Source organism: Theropithecus gelada, chromosome 11 (genome assembly GCF_003255815.1).
Source record: "Theropithecus gelada isolate Dixy chromosome 11, Tgel_1.0, whole genome shotgun sequence".
Lineage (NCBI taxonomy): Eukaryota > Metazoa > Chordata > Mammalia > Primates > Cercopithecidae > Theropithecus > Theropithecus gelada.
Window position 1 is genome coordinate 81,415,677 of NC_037679.1, and position 10,706 is coordinate 81,426,382.

The 10,706-nt window shown below is 44.9% G+C and overlaps 1 protein-coding gene across 3 annotated transcripts in view; it reads right to left on the reverse strand.

The window, feature by feature from the left end:
* Window positions 1–1,416: 1,416 nt before the first annotated feature.
* The window catches only part of VPS33A (VPS33A, CORVET/HOPS core subunit), a 35,070-nt gene continuing 25,780 nt past the window's right edge, over window positions 1,417–10,706 (reverse strand). For 2 of the 3 annotated variants that reach the window (XM_025403496.1, XM_025403497.1), the window contains exons 8-13: window positions 10,212–10,338; window positions 8,346–8,413; window positions 7,091–7,228; window positions 5,655–5,792; window positions 2,666–2,834; window positions 1,417–2,290 (exon numbers count right to left, since the gene is read on the reverse strand). In XM_025403496.1, the coding sequence (XP_025259281.1) occupies window positions 2,109–2,290; window positions 2,666–2,834; window positions 5,655–5,792; window positions 7,091–7,228; window positions 8,346–8,413; window positions 10,212–10,338 (822 nt within the window). In that variant the 3' untranslated portion in view covers window positions 1,417–2,108. The remainder of the gene's footprint in view (window positions 2,291–2,665; window positions 2,835–5,654; window positions 5,793–7,090; window positions 7,229–8,345; window positions 8,414–10,211; window positions 10,339–10,706) is intronic. The other variant, XM_025403499.1, reaches the window with a different exon arrangement.

Sequence of the window (10,706 nt, forward strand, 5' to 3'; positions counted from 1 at the left end):
AGATGGTCTTGATCTCCTGACCTCATGATCCACCCGCTTCGGCCTCCCAAAGTGCTGGGATTACAGGCTTGAGCCGCCGCATTCTTTTATTAAAGAGATTTTTAAAAGTACACAGAATTTCTCTTTCATTACTAGTATTTACCGTGCCCATCAGAACTCCACTAATGGGCCGGGCACAGTGGCTCACGCCTATAATACCAGCACTTTGGGAGGCCGAGGTTGGCCCATCACCTGAGGTCAGGAGTTCAAGACCAGCCTGGAAAACATGGTGAAATCCCGTCTCTACTAAAAATACAAAAATTAGCCAGGTGTGGTGGTGCACATCTGTAATCCCAACTACTCAGGAGATTGAGGCATGAGAATCGTCTGAACCCAGGAAGTGGAGGATGCAGTGAGCCGACGTCGCACCACTGCACTCCAGCCTGGGCATGAGCATGAGACTCTGTCACAAACAAACAAACAAACAAAAACAAAAAAAACTCCACTAATGAAAAAGGTGGGGAAAAACAATGTGTAGTTACTAATCAACAACCAAAGCCACACCTCGCTGGGACCCAGAAAAGCAGGGGACCAACTAATTCTGCTAGCGGCTTGGGCAAGGGCAGCAAAGCTGCCAATCTGACTTGGTGCCCTTGGTGCCTTAACTCCTCCAGAAGCTGAGATGGAGCAGCAGAGAGGCAGAGAACACACGGATTTCCAACTTCTCCTCCCACCTCCTGCCCTCCACCACAGCCTGACAGTCTCCCGCAGGAGTAGCAGCAGCTGTGACTGCTGGGCTCCAAGATCAAGAGATACACCTGGAGAAGGCTGAGGCCACCAGAGAGGGGGCTGAAACAGTGTTTTCAGCAGAGTAGGGAGTGGCCACAGACTGCTAGAAAAGTGCATGTGGCAGTTACCATGGAAACAAAGTGGCCAGATGCTGAAGAAGCACGAGTTGCCCCTCCTCATCGTGGGACCAGTTGGATGTTGGGCCCTTGATGGACAGGAGAGAAAATGGAAACCTCAATGGAGGCATCCACCACTGCTGTGTCTGGAGTTACCAAGTGGGCTAAGAAACTGTCTTTGAACTCTTTCAAAGGCTGAATTCCAGAAGGCTGCTCCTCAATTATCACATTCTTCCATGTCAAAAGCCCCTGGTAAGTATGGAACCTACAGAGATGTAGCTGATCGCATAGAGCATAAACTTTGTTTCTGGGCAAGAAGCTCCTCTAAACCTCTTGCTTTGTAAGAAGTAGAAGGAAGCAAACTTGCCTTAGTGATCAGTTGCGACAGCGACTGATGACCGTAAATATAATCTCCCATACTCTGCAGGAAAAAGAAATCTCAACTCAGTGATAAAATGATCTCTAGCTCCCAACACTTAACCACTGTCCTAGGCCTGATGCACCCTGAAGAAATACAGCACTGGGGATTAAGGGATGGACTTTCTCTTTTTATTTTCAGTTTCACCTCCTCAGTCTCAGCTTTCTTATTTTAACAGCCGGCCTCCTTTGTCTGGCAGAATGGATTATCTACCCCCACCATCCTTAATGTGTTTCCAGAGGTCTCTAATGAAGACCCTGAGCTTAGAAAACTCAAAACCAGTGCTTCTTTGACTCAGGTTGATTCTCTTCTATTCTTCTTTATTCAGCAGATTAGGGGCTGGGCATGGTGGCTCAGGCCTGTAATGCCAGCACTGTAGGAGGCTGAGGTGGGTGGATCACCTGAGGTCAGGAGTTTGAGACCAGCCAGGCCAACATGGTGAAACACCATCTCTACTAAAAATACAAAAATTAGCCGGGTGTGGTAGTGCATGCCTGTAGTCCCAGCTACTCAGGAGGCTGAGGCAGGAGAATCTCTTGAACCCAGGAGGCCGAGGTTGCAGTGAGGTGAGACCACGCCACTGCACTCTAGTGTGGGTGACACAGCGAGACTCCGTCTCAAAGCAAAAAAAAAATGGAATACAAAAGAGAAGGAGAAAGCAGTAAACGGTAGCATAATTTAAGAAGCTGACCCCAGAATATATTCTGCATTCCATGTTTCTTCTATGGGGTTTAACTTCCTTTCAGCAACTTCTTCAAAGAGGCAGTTTATTCTGCAGTACACTCGTTAAGTCTCCTCTGAATACCTTAGAAAGGTTTTTCCATCAGAGACTCTATCCAACTGGTTCCGTTCATTAGTTTAGTGGTGGCAATGACATATTCTGTACCTCCATCTTCCAACTGGGAGAGAAATCGCAGGGCAGCAATTTCAGCAAAGGTTACGCCCCCGAGGAAAAATATCAGAGTCACTCGGTTTTCTCCTGGTTGACCTAAAATTTAAACATTTCAGAATTAAAAACTATTTATTACTGGTGCTCCTCTTCCCACCTCTTCAAACATTTTATCATTCACAAGAATAAACAAGTGTCTTCATCCAGACAGTTCATCTGAAACCCAGGAATACTGATTTTGATCTCAATGTTTTTTCTAACTCCTGAGATTCTCAACATAGAAGTTGAAAGCTGCTACCCCTCAGGGAATAATCCGATTCTAGTGCTTACTATATACATTAGCAACGAACAAAAGAGGTATATTTAATTCTGACTCCTAAGTGCTTTACTAAGTATTTTACAAAGCAACTGTACAATACCTGAAAACCACACTAACAGGACATAATTATCTGTAGATGCTGGACTGGGACTTACGTTTCTTCTGCAGTCCTGTGGGCAGTGGCTGTCGCTCCTCAAAGTGGGGCCCTGGGAGGATGCGGAGGACCTCCTCGATGCTCCGCCAGCCAGGTCGGGAAAGCAGCTGGGCCAGCCGCACACTGAGCGGGGCATACCCACTGTACACATAGGATATGTCCGTGGGGTTCTGTGAGATAATTAAAGAACAAAAATCCTGTAGATACAGAGACTTAGAGCAACCTGACTGTGGCCTTTTGGGTAATCCAAAATTATTTGATTTGGATTTAAAGATAGATAAACAACCCCTACCCCTGCCATGCCCTGTTCTAATCCACCCCAGCAGAGCTCAATTTTAGCAGCCAGAGCTTCACTTTTGACTCAAATCTTGAAAAGCCACTCAAAGCAGCTCTAGGTACAGAAGATGAAAAATTACTTGGTTTGGCATGAAACTTTTTTTTTTTTTTTTTTTTTGAAACAGAGTCTGGCTCTGTTGCCCAGGCTGGAGTGCAGTGGTGTAATCTTGGCTCACTGCAGCCTCCGCCTCCCAAGTTCAAGCAATTCTCCTGCCTCAGGCTCCCAAGGAGTTGGGATTACAGGTGTGCACCACCACTCCTGGCTCATTTTTGTATTTTTAGTAGAGACAGGGTTTCACCATGTTGGCCAGGCTGGTCTTGAACTCCCAACCTCAGGTGATCCACCTGCCTCGGCCTCCCAAAGTGTTGGGATTACAGGCCTGAGCCACTGCGTCCGGCCAGCATGAAATGTAGTGGGGGAACTTGGCACTCCCTAGCTGAGCAATGATGTGCAATAACCTTTGAACTTAGCAATTCCACTTTTAGGCATTAATCCTACAGAGATGCTTGCAGAACAAAAAATAGACCAAAGTATAAACATATTAACTGCAACACTGCATGTAATAGCAAAGACTGGAAACAACCTGAATTTCTATCAGTAGCAATCTGTTAAATCATTAAACAAGGTATAGCCTCAAAACCACTATGTAGCAATTTAGAAAAATTAAAAAGAAGGGGAAGATCACAAAAGACCCTTCAAGATCCTTTGTTAAGTGGTAGGTGGGTCCGGAGTCAGAAAGGTCAGAACAGTGAAGGCAGCTGAACTAATACGTACATGACAGACTCTAGACATTAAGGGCCTCTATTTTCCCACTGGGAAAAAATCATCCAATTTTGCTCCTGACAGAGGAGACTGTCTAGTTACGAGCTTTTGTTGCAAGAGGCAGCCTAATAAAGTCCCTTATGAAAAAACAAAAAAGACTGAAATTTAGAAACATTAGAATAAAAAATGTATAGCAAAGTGCACCCCACTTTGGAGACCAACAATAGAGAATATGCACTCTTTATGTAAAAATGTATATGCACAGAATCTTTCTGGAAGGATAGATAAAAAACTGGCCACTGTGACTGCCTCTGAGGGGAAACGGTGGAAGGAAACTCACTTGGCCCTGATGGCCCTGCTTTTGCATAGCTTTTTTTCTTTTTCTTTTTTTTTTTTTTGAGATAGAGTCTCATTCTGTTGCCCATGCTGGAGTGCAGCGGTGCAATCTCAGCTCACTGTAGCCTCAACCTCTCAGGCTTAAGGGATCCTGCCACCTCAGCCTCCTGAGTACAGTAGCTGGGACTATAGGTGCATGCTCCACCATGCCCTGATCACTTTTGTATTTTTTGGTAGAGACACGGTTTCATCATGTTGGCCAGGCTGGTCTTGAACTACTGACCTCAAGTGATCCTCCTGCCTTGGCTTCCCAAAGTGCTGGGATTACAGGTGTGAGCCACCGCGCCCATCCATGGCTGGCTTGTTTATGAGAGCTGGACGTCTCCACTGGTTCCTCTAGACACTCTCCACCCTTCTCCACAATGCTCTATGCCCAGAGATGGACCTGTAGGTCCCACACCAACACACTCCAGTGCCTTCTCTTTGGGTCTGACAAGTGCAAAGCACCAGAGTGAACTGGAGAGTGGGCAGCAGTGTGAGGACGAGGTTGTCACTGGCCGGCTTCCTCTGCTGGAGGTTGACCGTACCCTCAGCCAGAGGCCCCTCACCCCTTACCTCAACAGATGGCCCCACCACAGTTCTTCTCTCCAGGTTCTAAGATAAGTTTCTAGAATACCCCCCTCTCCTTGCTCTTCAGGCCGCGTCTGGCAAGGGCTCCCTACCACACTGCCTCTTACTGGTCTCCGCTCTTCCCACATATTTATTTATTTAAGACAGAGTCTTACTCCCTAGCTAAGGCTGGAGTGCAGTGGCGCAAACATGGTTCACTGAAACTGCCTCCTGGGCTCAGTGATCCTCTAATCACGGCCTCTCGGACTAAAGGCTCATACCACCATTGGCCATTTTTTTTTTTTTTTGCAGAGATAGCATTTTGCCACCTTGCCCAGGCTGGTCTCGAACTCCTGGACTCGAGCGATCTGACACTTCAGCCTCCCAATACACTGGGATTACAGGCATGAGCCACTGAGCCTGCCCCTTATCTTTCTGTTTTTGGAGAGAGAGTCTCGCTCTGTCACCCAGGCTGGAGTGCAATGGCGCGATCTGAGCTCACTACAATCTCCGCCTCCTGGGTTCAAGCGATTCTTCTGCCTCAGCCCCCCAAGCAGCTGGGATTACAGGTGTGCACCACAATGCCGGGCTAATTTTTGTATTTTTAGTAGAGATGGGGTTTCCCATGTTGGTCAGGCTGTTCTCAAACTCCTGAGCTCAAGTGATCTGCCTGCTTTGGCCTCCCAAAGTGCTGGGATTATAGGTGTGAGCCACCGCGCCTGGCCCACATCTTTATTAAACTCTCCAGAAACTCCCCAGTTTAAGAGCATTCTCTGTTTCCTTCTAGGGTTCTGATGGATACAATACATGATGCATTACTTTTTCAAAAACATTAGAAAATTGTTTTTAGAAAGCAAGGCAGATGTGTAGGTTCAGAAGCATGTGTTGTCATGTGGACGATCTAACCAGACCCTAAGCTGAGACGAGGTGGAGAAGTGTGGCTTACTTGCTCGTTAACATCATCCATCCAGAGGCGTAATGTTTTCCGTATAGTTGGGTAATTGTTTCTGCCCCCCGCCTGCGGTTTCAGTAGGCCGGCCTTCTCCAGGTTGTGTAAGGTCAGTATGTGCTCATAGCCATATGTCTGCAAGGGAAGTCACTTGGCCTTGATATAAGATCAGGAAAAGGATTTCTGCAATTTTCAAAGAAGGGCACTTCCAACAAATCAATTTGGTTTGTACCGTAGGACATGTTACCAAAGTCCAGCAATGTTAGTGGGTGGGCACAGAGGACAGGGTGGAGGGATGAAACGTGTCCTAAAACTGCTTGCCTGTTATTATTAATTCAGCTCACTGTTTCAAAGAGAAATTTAAATTTTTTACTTTAAAGTCAGAATGTATGGACCCAATCTAAGTGAGCATCAAATAAATGACAGTATATTTTTATATGGTATATAATTAGCTCCAAAAAAGAATAAGGCATATCTACACATCCTGATAAGAAAGGTCTCCAGAATGTATTAAAAAACAATAATATGCAATGTAGGATATTATTTCTATTTTTAAAAAATAGCCAAGGTCTGGGCATAGTGGCTCACACCTATAATCCCAGTAGTTTGGGAGGCCAAGGTGGGTGGATCACTTGGGGTCAGGAATTTGAGACCAGCCTGGCCAACATGGCGAAACCCTGTCTACTAAAAATATAAAAATTAGCTGGGCCTGGTAGCGGGTACCTGTAATCCCAGCTACTCAGGAGGCTGAGGCAGGAGAATCGCTTGAACCTAGGAGGTTACAGTGAGCCAAGATTGTGCCACTGCACTCCAGCCTGGGAAACTCTTGCTATGTTGCCTAGGCTAGTATTGGCCTCCAGCGATCCTCCTGCCTCAGCCCCACAAAATATTGGGATAATAGGGCTGAGCCACTGTGATTAGCCTGTTAGCTATTATCATCACACAAATACAATAAACAGTGATGGCTACCAAGACTAATTCCTCTAGGTGTTAAAAAATTTACAAAACAGTGGTGACAAGACACCAAAATGGCAGCATTGTATTTTTTATTTAAAAAAAAATTTTAACTTTTTATTATTATTTTTTGAGACAGAGTCTTACTCTGTTGCCCAGGCTGGAGAGCAGGGGCGTGATCTTGACACACTGTAACCTCCGCCTCCTGTGTTCAAGCAATTCTCCTGCCTCAGCCTCCCAAATAGCTGGGACTACAGGTGCATGCTACCATGCCTGGCTAATTTTTAAATTTTTGGTAGAGATGGGGTTTCACCATGTTGGCCAGGCTGGTCTCAAAGTCCTAACCTCAAGTGATCCACCTGCTTCGGCCTCCCAAAGTGCTGGGATTACAGGCATAAGCCACTGTGCCCGCCCCATGAAGTATTTTTTAAAAAGATGCTGTCCTCCTTGGCAAATTAATAATTTGAAAATATACTTACCTGGAGAATCTCTCTTTTGTAATAATCCAAAACTTTTTGTTTGAGCCCACTATTACACACGGATTGGAGGCAAACTAATCTTAACACCTTGATCAACGAGTGCTTTTGGGCGATACAATCCTCAATGTAATTGTTGACCTAGAAATAAAGTAGTGTACATATACATTTACATATACATATACACATACATGTACATATACACACATACACACACACAATGCATGGTTTGGGAACTTAACTTGATGTTTATTATTTTTCAAAGTCCAATAAAGGAGATATGTGGGAAAATGAGCTGTTTTTCCACAGTCCAACCCTTTCCTGAAATAGCTCTGCTAGCTCCAGCCACATACACACCCTGGCCACCACACAGACACACAGAGACACACACACACACACACACACTCAGTGATCAGGCCAAGTCACTGGAGCCCAAGGCTGCTGAGAATACAATTGGTCACTCCCTATGCCTGTCTGGACACATCGGTCTCTAAGGACACGCTTCTGAGAGGCTACCGGATGCCTACTCCATTTCAATAGTATCAACAACTAATCTAGCAAAAAGTATCAGTAATTGTTTTATGTTAGGAATTTTCATAAAGTGAATAAAATTTGTTAATATTAAGAGCTACTTAAAGGAGTTATATAAGAAACTCTTTCAAAAGAGCAAATACCTTAATTTATCTAATACGGTCTTAAAAAGATTTGATTTTAGGGGCTGGGTCTCATCTTGCCATGTATGGCAGAAAGTGTCTTGCACAGAATAATGTTAAATATCTGTTACTTGATAAAATCTACACTTGCACATTTTGCATTTGCTCTTAAAAATATTTAAGTGGCTGGGTGCGGTGGCTTACTCCTGTAATCCCAGCACTTTGGGAGGCTGAGGTGGGCAGATTACAAGGTCAGGAGATGGAGACCATCCTGGCTAACATGGTGAAACCCTGTCTCTACTAAAAATACAAAAAATTAGCTAGGCATAGTGGCAGGTGCCTGTAGTCCCAGCTACTCGGGAGGCTGAGGCAGAAAAATGGTGTGAACCCAAGAGGTGGAGCTTGCAGTGAGTGGAGATCGTGCTACTGCACTCTAGCCTGGGTGACAGAGCGAGCTGGGCGACAGAGTGAGACTCCATCTCAAAAAAAAAAAAAAAAAAAAACTTAGGCAAGGCATGGGAATCGAAGCAGTTGGTTTTCTGGCTATAATCTGAGGTTTAATAAGTTTTCAATTACTTGCTAAAGAGGTTTTTTTGTCCACATACCTTATCAGTGTCTATTCCAGACATAAACTCCTGTTCCACGGTTAATTTATCAAAGAAGTCTTCAGAAGCTAAAATGAAATTAGCAAATTTGCAACTTAGAAATTAAATGTTAATCTACTTGAGTGGCATGCTTTTATACATAGAGCACGATTCAGAAACTAGACATGTAGCTGGGCACGGTGGCTCACACCTGTAATCTCACACTGTGGGAGGCCGAAGCGGGTGGATCACTTCAGGCCAGAAGTTCAAGACCAGCCTGACCAACATGGCCAAACCCCATCTCTGCCAAAAATACAAAAATTAGCTGGGTGTGGTGGTGCACACCTGTAGTCCCAGCTACTTGGGAGGCTGAGGCACAAGAATCACTTAAGCGGGGAGTGGAGTTTACAGTGAACCAAGATCGCGCTACTGCATTCCAGCCTGGGCAACAGAGTGAGACTCTGTCTCAAAAGAAAAGACATTTTGCTGATGTCACCAGACATCAAGCAAAAAAGCAAGCAAGCAATAAGTTTAAGTCATCACCTGAAGAAAATCTTCTAGGAAACGTGGAGAACCCTAGGCCTCTGCACTCCTAAGTTACACTGAGATACAGTCAACAATAATGCTCCTTTGTATCCTTAGGATTTTGGTACATATCCCAGAATAAGCGTCAGTATGAATGAAAGCTAATTTCTCCAGAACATTTCATTTTCATCATTAGGTTCAACCCAATTTCAACTAGTTTCCACTTCTATGAACAGGAAAACAAAGGACTGATTTTCCAATACTGTGATTTGGTTAATATTCGAAGTATACTTCATAAAACAATCTCCTATTCAGCTCTTATAGCCCTGTGTTGTAATGAACAAACTCATGTCTGCTTTAATAGGTGTCTTCTGAGCTCTTTCAAAATACTTAACATACACTCTTTGTACCAATTCTGCACAGAGTATTCAAGGGAAGAACACGAGCCAATTAAGTAATCCTTCAAAAAAGGAAAAAAGCGGCTGGCCGCGATGGCTCACGCCTGTAATCCCAGCACTTTGGGAGCCGAGGCAGGTGCATGACCTGGGGTTGAGAGTTCGAGACCAGCCTGACCAACATGGTGAAACTCCATCTCTACTAAAAGTACAAAATAAGCCGGGCATGGTGGTGCATCCCTGTAAAACCAGCTACACGGGAGGCTGAGGCAGAAGAATCGCTTGAACCTGGGAGGCAGAGGTTGTAGTGAGCTGAGATTGTGCCATTGCACTCCAGCCTGGGCAACAAGAGCAAAACTCTGTCCCCTCCCCCCACAAAAAAAGAAAGAAAGAAAGAAAAAAGCTAGACTAAAAAAATTAACCATCTCAAATTATGATGGTGAACTTATGGATAATTTTTTTCTCTTATCTACATTCCAAATATTTTTCATATAAATTATAATGAAAAAATTTGAGTTAACAAGTGGACCCTTCCTCCCTCCCTCTCTCTTTTACTCTTTCGAGACAAGAGTCCTGCTCTGTCGCCTGGTTCAAGCAATTCTGCCTCAGCCTCCCGAGTAGCTGGGATTACAAGTGCCCGCCACCACGCCCGGCTAATTTTTATATTTTTAATAGAGATAGTGTTTCACTATGTTGGTCAGGCTGGTCTCAAACTCCCGACCTCAGGTCATCTGCCTGTCTTGGACTCCCGAAGTGCTGGGATTACAGGCATGAGCCACCAAGCCCCGCCTGGAACACTCTTAACTATTAACATATGTACACTTCATTAACGCTGAGAAGAACACGTGGTACTAAGACAGAGCTGACTCTCCCAGGAGGCATTGTGGTGTTGATGACCTAGGTGTCAAACCTAGGTTGTATGTGCAAGTAGTCCCAGATTGAAACAATCATTACAAAGGATACTCACTAGTGACATCTTTGATCAATTCTGCAATTGAGGTATGGTTTGCAAGCGAGCCCCTTGCTGCCTGCATGTGGGGCAACTGGGAAACGAACTGCTTGATCTCCCCCACGGTCTTAGCATTGTGTCTTTCCTGAAATAAACAAGAGAGCAGTGCCTCAAGCAGGGAAGACAGTTTATTTATTTTATTTTTTTGAGAGGGACTCTTGCTGTGTTGCCCAGGCTGGAGCGCAGTGGCGTGATCTCGGCTCACTGCGACCTCCACCTCCCAGATTCAAGAGATTCTCATGCCTCAGCCTCCTGAGTAGCTGGGATAACAGGTGACCGCCACCACGCCCAACTAATTTTTGTATTTTTAGTAGAGATGGGGTTTCACCACATTGGTCAGGCTGGTCTCGAACTCCTGACCTCAGGTGATCCACTTACCTTGGCCTCCCAAAATGTTAGGATTACAGGTGTGAGCTACCGTGCCCGGCCAATATTTTTTTTTTTTTTTTTTTT